This window comes from Miscanthus floridulus, chromosome 8 (genome assembly GCF_019320115.1).
Source record: "Miscanthus floridulus cultivar M001 chromosome 8, ASM1932011v1, whole genome shotgun sequence".
NCBI lineage: Eukaryota > Viridiplantae > Streptophyta > Magnoliopsida > Poales > Poaceae > Miscanthus > Miscanthus floridulus.
The window spans coordinates 11,365,296-11,380,538 of NC_089587.1; the positions used below are offsets into that span (position 1 = coordinate 11,365,296).

The 15,243-nt window shown below is 44.7% G+C and overlaps 1 protein-coding gene and 1 pseudogene across 3 annotated transcripts; one reads left to right on the top strand and one right to left on the bottom strand.

Annotated features, from left to right (window-relative positions):
- LOC136468557 (CRM-domain containing factor CFM3, chloroplastic/mitochondrial-like) overlaps nucleotides 1–2,004 on the bottom strand; it is a 28,110-nt pseudogene extending 26,106 nt beyond the window's left edge.
- An 8,393-nt stretch (nucleotides 2,005–10,397) lies between these two features.
- On the top strand, nucleotides 10,398–13,825 carry LOC136475699 (putative adagio-like protein 2). Of its 3 annotated transcripts, none has more exons than XM_066473289.1 (3): nucleotides 10,566–10,703; nucleotides 12,324–12,467; nucleotides 12,657–13,825. In XM_066473289.1, exons 2-3 carry the CDS (start codon nucleotides 12,382–12,384, stop codon nucleotides 13,336–13,338), a joined length of 768 nt encoding a protein of 255 aa, XP_066329386.1. In that variant the 5' UTR covers nucleotides 10,566–10,703; nucleotides 12,324–12,381; the 3' UTR covers nucleotides 13,339–13,825. The 3 variants fall into 3 exon arrangements, with proteins under 3 accessions (XP_066329384.1, XP_066329386.1, XP_066329385.1); XM_066473288.1 differs by having other exon boundaries at nucleotides 10,593–10,703; nucleotides 11,737–12,467; XM_066473287.1 differs by lacking the exon at nucleotides 12,324–12,467 and having other exon boundaries at nucleotides 10,398–10,703.
- The last annotated feature ends 1,418 nt before the right edge of the window (nucleotides 13,826–15,243 follow it).

Below are 15,243 nucleotides of genomic sequence, written 5' to 3' on the forward strand. Positions count from 1 at the left end.
TACAAAATATGTGCACAACTAGTTGTACCATGATAAAAATATCTTTATTTTAATACAGTAATAGACCACACTTATCATCTATATAAATAAGGATCACTGACCCTTCAGATAAAAAATACATCTTTTCACGAGAAAATATATACTCCTATGTATATATAGTAATAATAAAATAAAATACTTTTCTACAACCTTTTTTATGCACGCACCCTCAGGAGGACGACCGCAGCCGTCCACCCTCCCTGACCTAGAGATCCGACGGTGCAGATCGCCCACCAGGTGAATAGCGTCACTGGACAGTCCTACCACCAGACCATAGGCTCTTTTCGCAGCTCTGTTAAATTTTAGCTATGGCTTGATTTGGCTGCAACCAAATTTTGGCTATAACTTGATTTGGCTGTGGCCAAATTTTGGCTTGGCTTGTTTGGAGCAACAACCAAACAAGCTAGAAGAAAAAGGGAAATAGTGTAGGCAAGGGTTTTGTATAAAGAGCATTTTAGGAGATTTCGGTGTTTATAGAGAATTTCAAATTGGACAAAGACTAACTGAGACATGAGGAAAATAAGGAATGGTTAGATCAAAACTAAGGCATATTAGCATTGATACCTAATTAACTCCAGACTTTAGGGGTTAGAGTGAACGATTTGCATGACATATACTCCCTGCGTTCTGTAATATATATAGTGTATTCAAGCATTCAAAATTTGTACTTAAATATAGGAGATTCTAAAAGACAAAAGCAGTTTACATTAAATAGTAGCATAAATTTAGTAGGTATTATATTGTTACTTATCATTTTTGTTTCTCTCTTAGGGTACCCTGGCTCTAAGATAACTTCTCCGGTGGTACCGACTTTTAGCACATAGCTCATAACATAAATAGCCCCACATGACACTCACATAATCTTGAAAATGTGTGTATATATACGAGACTAGCTCTTGATCAAGAGATAGCTTTCTCCCCCCCCCCTTCTATTAAAACATGAAATAATATGCTTTGAGCTAGCTCATAAGTTACCATTAAAGCTACCCTGAATCTGTTCTAAAGTCTCCATAATGCACTATATTAAAGGATAGAGCTAGAAAGCACGATGCTAGAATATTTATGGAAAGGCCAGCTGACTTAAAAGAGGTTTCATATGCGAAAAGGCAAGGATTTTTAGTGATATGCAATAAAAAGGAATTTGGGAGGTTTTATGGAGATTTTCACAATTGGTTTTCGAACTTTTTTTAGATTCATTTTAGTTTGAACTCGTTCTTGACATTTTTCTTTCTCAAAAGGGACAAAACCTACTCTAAAGTTTATTCATGCTTTGGAAATCCATTTTCACACAAAACCAATGCATGCAACATAAATGAATTTGTCCCTCTAACTTGCTACGCGAAGAACTGAAGGTTTAAATAAATTAGAAACACGAGAAAATCATTCATCTTATTTAGTGCAATCGAGTCACAACTTAAATTTAAACTTGGGTTGGCCTGGTCGATGCAGTGCTTTTCCATCCATTGTATATATCTGTGCATTATGCATATATAGCTTAGCCCTCAGCAACGTCATGTGCATGCAAAAGAAACATGTCTAGTGTAGGCAAGCGTACTCGGTTGCATAAAGATCCGCTCATCCGCAAGTACTATACGTTCCTAGTTATGTAACGGCAGCATAAAGATCATTAGTTATCCTGCCCCAACTATATATTGCTAGTTGTACAATTTGGTTGTGTAAAGGTCATTTGGTACTCTACCCCTATTACTACTTGCATAGCTTGATATTGATGGATCATATAAACGAGGGTACACACTTATTATCATCTCTATAAATATGCATGCACATCCTACCTTTTAGAGCAATACAAAGAAAAACTAGAAGCGAAATCACTTACCCTTCAGATAAAAGAATACAACTTTTTCACGAGAAAAAAATATATATGTATATACAATATATATAGTAATAATAAAATAAGATATTTTTCTTCAACCTTTTCTATACACGCACCCTCAGGAGGACCATCGTAGCCGTCCACCCTCCCCAACCCGGAGATCCGACGACGTAGATCAGCCGCCCTGGCGCTCCGTCTTCCCAAACGCCTCGCCTCCCCTCGCCAGTCGTCGTCCACTCGTTTGTCGCTGCCTCCACCATCACCTTCCAGTATTCCATCCAGTGCCGCTGCCTTGTCCCCCCCCCCCCCCCCCCCATTACCCCCGCGATTAACCTCGCCAATTCCGGTCCCACCATGGTCTAAATCCACCCTTCTCGGCCCCGCAACCTTCGCACCCCTGCAAGGGCGGAGCCAGGGAGTTGATTTTTAGAATGTTAGGGGGGGCAGCAGAGTTAAGTTTTCAAAATTTATTTAATTTAAAAAAATCATGAAAATTTCTCGTTCTTAGGGGGCCTGAGCCCCTGCTCGCCCCTCTTGTCTCCGCCCCTGCTCCCTACTCCGACCACAACCCTAGCTGCGTGCCCCAGCATGGGCTAGGGTTCCGCGGCGATGGAGTGGGACAATAGTTATTACGGCGGCGGTGACAACGAGGAGGAAGAAGAGGTCCGCCATGGGCGCGGCGGCAGGGGCAAGAGTGGGGACGTGGTACCGAGGTTCTCGCTGGCCATCGAGGGCGTGCTGGGCGCGTGCGGCATGGTGGTCTCCGACGTGCTCGAGCCCGATTTCCCCATCATCTACGTCAACCGCGGGTTCGAGGACGCCACTGGATACCGCGCGGAGGAGGTGTTCAGGAGGAACTGGTGAGCTGACTGACCTGCCTGCTCTAGGCTCCAGCTTCGATTCGGTAATCGTGGGTTTCAATTCATTCAAGCTTGTTGGTCTTGATGTTGTGCAGTTTACCAATAACGAGCATCGTAGATACAAAATCGAGCGATGGTAAAAAATGCTATCGTGGACCCCCTGGCTGACTTCCGCCGGTTTAATAAGAAAAATCTTGACTCTGGTGTAACACACGGGTATATATCTAGTAAGATATAAAAGTGGCCTTGCTCAGTTAGCTTAATTATATTTTGGGACAACCGCGATAGTTGCAGCTCCAGCTCCATAGCGAGCCACAATAGGTTGTTTCGATAAGGAAGATCGAGTATGTGTATCTCGGAACAGGAAAACAACATAACTTTCCTCCTATCCATACTTCATCTAAACGCTTGGTTGACCATATTAGGCCCTCAGGCCTAATTAGTTTGTTGGGTAAGACATTGTCCTACATATTAGCTGTGAATTTAAAAACAGATCTTAAGAGCATATATCTCTAGGAGTATGGTATAATTTAGTTGCTAAACTAATTGATTTAGCAAGTTAATAAAAGAAATAGCAACCTTATATTTTATCTTTCTCCAACAGTTTGCTATTTTAACTTACAATTTAAAGACCGCCGCCGCCCTTTCGTCCCTCCGCGTGTGAGTGCTCTGCCGGGTGCCGGCGACCATCACCTGGCACCGCAGACCTGCACCTGCTGCAACCGCAGAGCAGACTCAGCAATGGGCTGGGCGTCTGGCCATGCATCTGGCTGTTGCTCCATGCCACCGTCAGGCACACAACCGTGAAAACAAGGCTGCTAGGGTGGCGGACAGGTACGTACCAGTGGCGTCGGAGGGGAAGGGCAGCAGCGGTAGGACCGATGGGCGGTGGCGAAATAGATCACGCCAACAATATATCTCATGGCAAAAACAAACTCTCGCGCGAAGTACCGTGAAAATAGGTCCACAGAGGATAGGGAGTTCTCTCGACTTTGAAAATCTATGAGTTGAGGAGGATATTTGACAACTTTTTATTTTTAAGGAACTCTTTTATCAATCTATTAGAGGAAACTTTTTTTTCCTTTTTGCTAAAAAATTAAGATAGGGAGTTCTTTTACCAAACTCCTAGAGATGCTCTTAAATAGATTTTAGCAGCTAAATAGTTAGCTGGAAGTCGGGTCGGCTGGCCCTCGACGCAATGCTTTTTCCATCCGTTGTATGTGTGCTTCAAGTCTACATCATGTTGTTCATGCAAAGCAGGACGTCTAACGTCTTGTTGTGCCACTTTAGACGTACCAGTTGCTTAACCTGTGTAATGGTCATCAGCTGGCTTGCTCCAAATATACGTTGCTAGTAGTTGCATATTGGTTACATAAAGGTTATTAGGTACCATACCATAACTTGATAATTAACCATATGATGCACACTCGTACACACACTCCTCGACTCTATGAATCTGTTCTAAATTACAAGACATTTTAATTTTTATAAATACATTATTTCCTTTTTTACACTTATTAAAATACACTATGTCCAAATATATAATAAAAATAATGTATATCTAAAAGCAAAAACATCTTATAATTTAGAATAGAGAGAGTATATTCATGAGTGGCTAAATGCGTATACGAGAAGCTAGATGCAAATGTTAAGATTACACAAATCAATGTAGACACTTCAGATTATCTTTATATCGGCAAACTCTTTAGCTTGTTTTTGGTTGGCGCCTAATTTCGCAACTAATATTGGGCAAAGCCACACCTTTATATTGGGCAAACTCTTTGGCTTGTTTTTGGTTGGCACCTAATTTCGCAACTAATATTGGCAAAGTGCGTCTGGCGAACAAAAAATAGTCGCCACACTTTTCGCAAAGAAAATAAGGTAATTACATGTGGAGTGGAGTACATGGATAAAAAAGTTTAGCAAGCTAGAGCTTGCGTCTGAAACCAAATACAAAGCACCTACAAGCTTATTTCGCTACACTTATGTTCACCTTAATTTAATTTAGAGTAAAGTGCATCCTTGGGTCCTCAAACTTTTGGCCCCTTCCCATCTGCGTCCTCAAACTTTTCAAAGCAACTATCCAGGCCCCTCATCTTTTGCCACGGACGCATGGACGGTCCAAAGTCAGCCACACCAGCCGTATAATCTGACGTGGCCGTGCCACCGTGGCTGATGGAATCTCAGGGCATTGCATTTTATCAAAAACCACCCCTCGAACGTTGTCTCCTGTCACTCCCAACTCTACCCGCTCTCTCCCCCAATTTTCTTCAACCTGGGATAGAAGACGAGGCCGGGGCGGGGCGGCGATGAAGTCGCGAGCAGGGAGCAGTGAATGCGAAGGCGGGAGTTCGTCGGTGCCAGCAAGCTCCGCTTTGGGTGCCGCCCGGCTGCACAGATTGCGGCGCGGCCGCACCATGTCAGGCCAGCGACGACCTAAAGCAAAAGCGGCACCAATCTATGGTAAGTGTCGCTCTATCGCTATAGTGAATGGTACCTATTGCAGTCGTTTTGGGGCCGTAGTAATTAGTCTGTTAGGCAGCAAACTATTTTGGTGGATATGCTCTGGTTCTGTTTTTAATTTTAGGGTTGATTTTCATTCTTTAGGGCATGACGATGAAGAGTTTTCAGTGGAAGTGCATCATGGGGGATTTTTCTGTGGGTCTGGTGTGCATCAGGTGTACCTGGATGGCAAGGTTGATTGGTTTGATAATATCAAAGTGCAGTACTGGTCTTTTTATGTAGTAGATGAGATATCCGTGGTGCTAGGTTACGATCTGGGTGTCCCGGTGTATTGGTTGTTGCTTGATATGGACTTGTCAATCGGTTTGAATTTGATTGAATCAGATAAAGAAGCACAAATAATGAAGCAAGTTGCATTTAAGGTCAAGAACTATGTGCTTTATATGGACCATTACAATACAACTGATAGCAACAACTGGGAGGACATTGTGTTCAATCCAATTGCAACATTACCCAAAGTGATTAGTCCTACAAAGGTGCCTGTCCCTCCTAGTATAGATGCTGATGAATGGTGATGATACTGAAGGCTGTTCAGAAGTGGATTTTGTTGACAGTGACTATGAAGTTGATGATGATGATGACCTATTTTTTGATAATGTTGATGAAGGGGTGGTTGATGGGGGTGCAGCAAAGGGCATAATAGCCAGAGCAGGGAGCAAAAAAATGCCCCAACTGACACAGACAAGGACTCAGCAGGCAAAGAATGGGATGAGTTGAATTCTGATGAAGAAGAATTGAAGCTACCAAAATCTGATGAAGAGGGTCAGGTTGGGCAAAACATGAGAAGTTTTAGACCAGAAGATTTGCAGAACCCAATTTTCAAAGTTGGTATGAAGTTTGACTTAGTGGAGGTGCTTAGGAAGGCTATTACTGAGTACAATATAAAGAATAGAGTGGAGATAAAGATGCCTAAGAATGATAGGACCAAAATCAGAGCTCATTATGATGAACAGTGTCCATGGTTCTTGTTTGCTTCATTTGACAGAAAGGTGAACTATTTCTTGATCAAGACTTATGTTGGGAATCACACCTGCCTAGAAGAAATAGGTACTAAAAAGGTGTACTTCAGCATGGCTAGCCAAGAAGTACATAGACAAGTTCAGAGCTGATGAGAAGATGACTTTGACAAATTTTGTAAGGATAGTGCAACTGGAGTTAAATTGACCCCATCTAGGAATAAGTTGTCTAGAGCTAGGAGACTAGCATGGAAGATGATATATGGAGATGAAGTGCAGCAGTTTAGTGACTTATGGAACTATGGGCAAGAACTAAGGAAGACTAATCCAGGCAGCACTTTATATTTGGAAATTGTTTGATGGATGTTTTAGTTCACTGTATGTCTCATTGGATGCATGCAAGAGGGGATTTTTAAGTGGATCCAGGCCTATCATATGTCTTGATGGTTGCCACATCAAGACTAAATTTGGGGGTCAGTTGCTAACAGCTATAGGAATTGATCCTAATGATTGTATCTATCCTATAGCAATGGCAGTGGTTAAGGTTGAGTGCCTGGCTTCTTGGAACTGGTTCTTAGAGAACCTGAAAGAAGACCTTGGAATAGAGAACACTACACCTTGGACCATCATGACTGATAAACAGAAAGGTTTAATCCCTGCTATGCAGCAAACTTTTCCTGACTCAGAACACAGGTTCTGTGTTAGGCACCTCTACTCCAACTTCCAAGGTCAGTTCAAAGGAGAAAACCTGAAGAATCAGCTTTAGGCTTGTGCAAGGGCAAGTACAATGCCAAGATGGAACCAAGAGATGGACAAAATGAAACTGCTCAACAAAGATGCCCATGCTTGGTTAGAGAAAATGGCCCCAACCACTTGGGTAAGGGCATTTTTCAGTGAGTACCTAAAATGTGATATTCTGCTCAACAATAATTGTGAAGTGTTTAACAGGTACATATTAGATGCTAGAGAACTTCCCATCTTGAGCATGCTGCAAAGGATTAAGGGATAGCCCATGAGCAGGCACTACAACAAACAGAAAGAAGTAACCATGCATTGTAGTCACTATGGAGAACCTGGGCACAACCCAACCACTTGTGCTAGGAAAAAAGTAGGAGAACCAGCAGCGAAGAAGTCAAAGAAAGCTACTCCTACTACAGTTGAGCCAGATCAACAGCCAAGTGAACAACCTGCCACTGTCTAGGTTTGTGCACAGCCAACCCAAAGCAAAAATGTATCATTATATGAAACTCATCTGTCATGTTTTTCAGGAGGTGAACCTGTAGGAAAGTGAAACACAACCACTTATGTCAACTTTGGAGAATCCAAGTGGCGTCACAGTTGTTTGATGAGGCAACACCTTCTTCCCAATAGCTTTCACTTTTTTCCCCCTTTGTAAGACTACTAATTGGATCCCTATTTGTGCAGGCTACCCAAACTGTTAGGCAAACTGCAGTGAGATAGCCTATTCTAGATTCTACCTACCTCAGCTCCTAGCCTCCCATCAGCAAGACACATGCCACTTACAACAACATCCAAGATTGTGAGGGCCAGCAGGGATAACTATAGAGAAGAAGAAGGGAGGCAAGTCCAAGAAAGGGACAACTTGCAGAGAAGTGAAGATAGTGTACCTGTCATACTTTTGTATATGATAAATAGTTGGCTTTTGTGAAGCAGCTATAGTTTTCTTTTGTCCAGCAGCAAGGCTGCCTTTTGTCAAGCAAGCAATGGTTGCCTTTTGTGCAGTGATCATAGTGGACCAAATATGTCATATGCAAAGCAGTCTAGTTGTAGTTTCATGGTCATAGAAGGAATGGCCTAAACTATGTTAGTTGATTGCAGTGACTGCAAACATGTTCCGGTTAATGTTATGTTCATCTGGTATGTTCCAATTAATGGTATTTTCATCCATCATTCAATCGGCTTGTGTCAATTGGACGAGGGAATTGCATTTACATCATTCTCTTGTAAAAATAGAAAGTAAAACAACCTTGCATTCACAGAAATTGCATCAGAACTCAAATTGACTGAACATTACTCTTAACTGCACATAAAACACAGGTTTTACATAACACTTCAACTCATGATTAACATGATGGATAAGGTGACACTTTTACTTGACTAACATGATTACTACACCCACAACAACAAACACAGCAACAACTACAAGGCACACTACTGCTATTTTTCCTATGTCTATCAACTTCTGTTGCTTCTCATCTACTCTATCAGCTCCATTCTTCAGAGACAACATCATCAAGCAAAGGTGCCAATTCAATCTTGTTTGCTTCAACTAGTCCCTCAAGTCGTCCAATTGCAATCCTGATCTGCTCAATTTCAGGCAAGGATTCCACAGGCCTAATGATGACCACAACAGTCCCAGTCTTCTCAATATATCCCTTAGCAATCAACATTTTCTCGTACTTGCTGGCAAATAGATACCATGGGCAAGTTCCAGGCACCTGCAATTGATATAGGAGGGTTCAACCAAATCAAAATGAGGAGAAAGCTACTGGTACAGGGAGGGTTGAACCTTAGGGGCTTACATCTCTCTCATGAAGCCGGTACTTGAGGAAAGATGGCTCTCGGGACCTTAGATCCTAGACCACAAGTGAGCTCCATGATCTCCTCGCCACATTTGGGGCAGGGCACAAGCAGGCAGCCTCGTGTGCTTCCCGAATTCGGGGGCTACAATCCCCTACGGCCGACGACGAGCCACCGAACGTCATCGCAGAATGCGTGCCGCGAACCAGAGGAAGTGAGCGGCAGGATAGCAAGCGGCGGGCAGCGTGCGGCCGACGATGAGCCAAGAACCCTAACACTTAGAACGAATAGGGAAGACAATGGCTGGAGTTGAGAGTAAGGAACAAAGCGAGCGAGGGTTTTTTTTGCTAAATTGGCATGGGCTCAGCTTCCATCAGCCACGGTGGCACGGCCACATTGGATTATGTGGCTGGCGTGGCTGACTTTGGACCGTCCATGCGCTACGGCAAAAGATGAGAGACCTGAATAATTACTTTAAAAGTTTGAGGATGCAGATGGGAAGGGGTAAAAGTTTGAGGACCCAGGGTGTATTTTACTCTTTAATTTACATGTGTTGGACATCAATCTATCCCAACACAGATGGATTGAGGTATGATATATGAGCATCCCAAATGAAGACCTTAATACACGTAATTTTTTTTGAATCAAATACACGTGAATTAGGATGGCAACAAACGTACATACGTAAGGCGTGGTGATACTGGAATGAGATCCCCTGCAGTCACTCCAGTCGACTTGTCTCTGCAGTCGTGATCTGAACCGTCTATTTCAGATCTAACCGTGACTCAGGAAACCGTTTATTTCAGATCTAACCGTGACTCAGGGAACTTACCTGTTCTAACGGGCCAGCAGCCGGCCCATCAGCCCATGGACGCCGGCGCGAGGCATCCACCAAGCCACCGTCGCAAAGCTCAGGCGTCGTCGCCGCGAACGATGCGTGTCGCCGCTCTGTGACTAGGCGTGTCGACCTTCCCCACCTTGCCGCCTGACAGCTCCACCATCGCTAGGATGCGCTCCGCTTGTGCAGGATCTGGTGGGCGCGTAGCTGCCGGCGCTCGACGGAGCAGGGCCATGGCCACCTACGCGCGCCGAGCTGGAGGGCCGCGCGGCCGTCGGCGCTCGACGGAGCAGGGCCACAGGCGCCGTGGCGGAGTAGGACCGCGGCAGCGAGAATCTCCGGCCACAGCATCGAGCTAGGCCTTGCAGGAGAGACAGAGAGGATAGAGGAGTGGCAGCACCAAAAGAGCGACGAGGACCTTGCAGCACCAAAAGAGCAGGTCGTGGCACTGGCGACGGCGGCGGCGACGAGCTGCAGCGACGCCGAAGACGGCGGGCGGCGGCGTAGCCTGTGGGCTTAGATGGGCCATCGTAACCCACCCGTATGGCCTGTTAGATGAGCTTTGCAAGCTTTACCATTGATCCTAACGGACGTAGTAGATACGAGTGACTGTAGAGAAAAGTGGATGCGCAGAGGATCTCGTTCCGGTGATACTACTGACTGTATTTGGCAAGCGACTACATGTGCTCTTTAAAGCTTGGCTGGCCATAAGCACATTCAGAGCAGGACGATCGCAGCCCTCAGCCAGTCCTGAACCGTAGATCCGACGGCCTCACCCAACCCTCCGGCCATGCACGCCGCATTATAAACCGGCCATCTCGCCCCGCTCCGACCACAACACTAGCGGCGCGCCAGCCCCGGGCATGTGCTAGTGTTCTCGCGGCGATGGAGTGGGGCGGCGATGCCGGCGATGAGGAGGAGGAGGAGGAGGAAGTAGAGATCGACTCCTTGGCCGGGGGCCCGGGGTTCTCGGTGGCCATGAAGGGCGTGCTGAGCGCCTGCGGCATCGTGGTCTCCGACGCGCTCGAGCCCAATTTCCCCGTCATCTACGTCAACCGCGGGTTCGAGGTCGCCACCGGCTACCACGCCGCGGAGGTGCTCGGGAGGAACTGGTGAGCCGCCGCTTAATTAACCCTGCATGCTCCAGCTTCGATTCCATAACCGCGTGTTTTTCAATTCGATCTCGTTGGTCCGTGGTGATGTGCGGGGGCGGGAGATTAGTTTGTTATTTGATTTGAGGAGCCGGAGGCGGGAGTTTAAACTCTTATATAATCCATCAAATTGTTTTCTTGGAGTGGGAATCTAAGATGGAAACAACTCTTTATCTCTTTAGATTTTGTATATACTAGCATAAGTAGTTAGGGGAGAATATTTTTAAGGTTCTTTATTTACAATTCTTCAGACTATCTGAAAGGAAAATGATCAATTTGCCCTGAATGTTTCCCATGTGGCAAGTATCCCTTGAGAGTTGTTGGAGCTGATTTGTTTTTTCTTCAACAGTGTGGGTTTAGCCGTTTATTACTGAAGCTAGTTTCTAATATAGGTTAAAACGAGGTACAAATGATAACTTACGGTTAGTGGTAGCCTATTGTTCCTGATACTGTTTCGGAGAATCATTTTGACAAGGAACAATCTGGGTTTGCTTAATTGTTCATTTTTGTGCCTTTCGCCTTTCTAAAAAATGTTCATTTTTGTGCTATCAATCTGTATGTAACTCCTTTTTTTCTTAAAAAAAAGAAATAAAGAAAATTGTATATGCTGGCACCTGGCAGTGATCTTTATTTAGTATTATTATGGGAAACTAGCTTAGTAACTAGGAATCTAGAATTGATGCATGGAGTTTGCTAGATAGAAGTGCCCGCTGTTTGGTGTCTATTAGTAGCCAGAGAAGAGAATATCATGAATTGTTAGTTAGCTTATCGATCAAGGACTTGTGTGAAGATTGAGGCCGAGAATTTTAATCTATTGCTACAGTTGTTGAACGTCCTACTGCCAACTGTTCTGTGTCACATATGTTCCTTTTCTAGTTCAGTCTTGCAACAACAAATTGCAGATAGAATTGTACTTCACTAATATGTTCCTTTTTGCACATATATGCTTCGTGTCATCTGACTGCAAATTGCACCACTTCCTCTTGGTCTGCAGATTGCTGTTGTAAATAGATTTTTATTGGCACCTTTTATAGAAAGACGTACACTAATACCTGACTGTGTTGATGATGCTAGAGGTTGTTGGTGGTGCTAGCAAGACCAGACTCCTGCTCTGCTACCTTAGATAAAAGTCATCCATCCTGGTGGCCACAGTATACTACCAGTGGTTCTAGCAACTAAGTTGGTTTAGAGACCTTATAGAAATGCCTTAGGGCACGTTCGGTTTGCAGGGAATGGAGTGCCGGAACCGATCCGGTCCGGAACGTAGCTGTATTTTATACGGACAACCATCACCGGGAAGCGTTCCAGCCGGAAATCAGCCTAAACGAACGGGCCCTTAAAGGGTTTCAATTAATATATGAGAATGTAGACCTGGGGTTGGATTGCTTGAAAAGTTTAGACCAAATTAAAGCAGAGAAATCTTTAGTTGCCATGAAAATCATACTAGTTGGGAATTAATTAATGGTAGAAACTAGAAATAACCAGATTATCTATGGTGGCCTTCAGTACCAGTCATGTGGATCAGACATCTAAGCCACACTAAATGTGATCTAAAGCACATCAGGGAACTTCTAAATATAGATTGCTTGTCACTGAGTTCATTGGAGGCTTTGGAAGGAACGCAACCGGCAGGTTTTCAATGGGTCTTTCGACACAGCGCCCACCATCGTGCTACCCCAATCTGGGAGGAGATCACACCGCTTGGGTGCAAGCGGGGTATCAAAGGTTGCACTCTTCCATGTGTAATAGTTTTTGCATGCATAGGTCACTTTCTGATCTGTTTGTTTGTAATAGCCAATTTCGAACACAGTGACATTCAGGCTCTTTTTCTAGCCTGGACATATACTGAACTCAGTGCCAGGCATGTTTTAGAGGGAAAAAAAACTTATGCCTCTTTTTTTTCTTCTGTTGCAGCCGATTTCTGCAGTGCAGAGGACCATTTGCTCAGAGCAGGCATCCCCTTGTTGACGCAGCAGTTGTTACTGAGATTCGGAGATGTTTAGAGGAAGGGTTAAAGTTCAATGGCGACGTGTTGAATTTTAGAAAAGATGGTTCTCCGTTCATTGCAAGGCTGCAGTTGACGCCCATGTACGGATACGGAGATGGAATAATAACACACTACATGGGCATGCAGTTTTTCATCGATTCTGACGTTGATCTGGGGCCGTTGCCGTTGCTGCTGCCGTCGCCGTCGCCGTCGCCTGGCTCTGTAACAGTGGAACTCGCGAGGTCCACATGGATTGCACCTGGCAGCAGTAGCACTGACGAGCCACCAGCTTCCTTGCCGGAGGCCGCCGGGGATGATGCAGGGCCGACGGTGGGCGAGGCCGCCAACGTGGAGGCGGCGTCGACCGCGACGGTGACCGGAGGAAATTCGTGCATCCGCTTCGATCGTCGGGCGATCGCGTTGCTGACAGACACGAGCCCACGCAGTGACCGTCGAGTGGAGGAGGAGGAGCTCTTCGGGTGCGAGAGGGAGTGTCATGCTGATAAGTCCCTGGCGACTCAGCTCCGGCAAGCTCGAGCAGAGAAACGACGCCCGCGAGGACAGGAGAGGTCCGCTACCGCCTCCAACAAACGCTTGCTTGGCGACTGACTGAACTCAAGTCGCCTCCGCCAGCGCGCAAGCCTGCAGTCTGCCTGGTATGGTATGGTGTATATGGTATATGGACCATATGGTACATGGTACATGGTACATGGTATGGTAAAAGGTCCAGAGCTTGGGCACGTTCTCTTGGATTTGAGCCCGGCAACCGGCATGCCAAGCCACTAATTTTGGTCTTCGTTTGATTGGAGGCCCAATTTTGGCAGCCAAAAAGAATATTTGGTCGGGGCAACGCTTTCTCAAGCAGTTTGCTTGCAAGATCTGGGCGACCAAAACAGCCGCCTCAATTTGGCTTTCACATGCTCATGCATGGCTGACGTGGCCACTTCTGCTTGGATGCATTTAATGTTTCAATGCACTCCTACTATTCATAGTCTTATTACTTCAAATGATTGTACGAGTACAGTATCTCTTAAATTAAATCTGGTATAACATATTCGTTGTAATTAAATCTTCGATTCAAGATCCATGTTTGATATGTTCATCATTTAATTAAAACATTAATGATATATGGGTACCCATGTCACAGTAACCTATCCAATAAATCTGTATCCGAATCTGTCTAGTCAACAACTGGTTGCTTTAGCCCCTCTCAACAACCAGATTTCTTCTATTGCACTTACACTGTCCTATAGCTATATTTGCACCTACCTTATTACTATATTTACAATGATTTTTTCAATGTAATTTATTGGACAGAGTGATATAATTTGATGATAACACAAGATCCCAAACAAATAAATACCGAATTTTCAAAAAAAAATGTACAAATTTTTTCTATGGATTCCACATATCAAAGAAATATATATCAAATTATTCACAAATATCGTCAAATTATTCACAAACTTACAAATCTACGGATGGAAGAAAGGTCATGGCACTCCATCCAAACGACGTCGACGGGGACCCCGGCCGCGCGCGAACGACGGCCTCGGGCGATCGGGCGACAAATGAACGCAGCTTGCACGCTTTCCTTTAATCTTTGCTTTGTTACTACCTGCTTTTGTCATTGTTTTTGTTTTTTGCATGAGACGTGGCAGTCCTGTGTGTATTGTGCAATATACGCTGTATGGTATACTAGGCTATTCTTTTGTCACAGTTCTGTACATGCATCCTTGTTTGTTTGTGAAACCTCTTTCCGAAAGCAAACAAGACAAACGCAGCCGCATCGGGAGGCAGGAGGCATGTGGCAGCGACAAACGAACGCAGCAGCCGCATCGGGATCGGGCGGCAGGAGGCAGCGACCCGTACCAATCCTACGGTCAAAAAAACGGTTGCTACCTGGACGCAAAACAACCGGTCATCGATTAGCAAATCTGTATCCAAATATTGGCATGGCTACAAGCAGACGACGACGACAACAACCAAGCCTTTAAATTCCAAATAAATTAGAGTAGGTTAGAGTTGAAACCCAGCAGAAACAATCAAGGTTCAGGCATGTGAATAGTTGTCTTCCAAATACTTCTATCTCAGGCTAAGTCTTTGGGTATATTCCATCATTTCAAGTCTCATTTTATTGCCTCTACCCAAGTCAACTTCGGTCTTCCTCTGTCTTTCTTCACATTACTATCCTGGCTTATGATTCCACTACGCACCGGTGCCTCTGGAGGTCTCCGTTGGACATGTCCAAACCATCTCAACCAGTGTTGGACAAGCTTTTCTTTAATTGGTGCTACCCATAATCTATCACGTATATCATTGTTCCGAACTCGATCCCTTCTTGTATGACCACAAATCCAACGCAACATACGCATTTCCGCGACACTTATCTGTCATAGGCCAACATTCTACACCATACAACGTAGCAGGTCTAATCGTCGTCCTATAAAACTTGCCTTTTAGTTTCTGTGGTACCCTTTTGTCACATAGGGACACCAAATGCTTGCCGCCACTTCA

What these genes read in the sequence shown, in the direction of transcription:
- LOC136475699 (XM_066473287.1), top strand. Translation starts at nt 10,477, where the DNA reads ATGGAGTGGGGCGGCGATGCCGGCGATGAGGAGGAGGAGGAGGAGGAA. An exon ending in GAGGTGCTCGGGAGGAACTG is followed by an intron (nt 10,704 to 12,656) that starts GTGAGCCGCCGC and finishes CTTCTGTTGCAG; the next exon opens with CCGATTTCTGCAGTGCAGAG.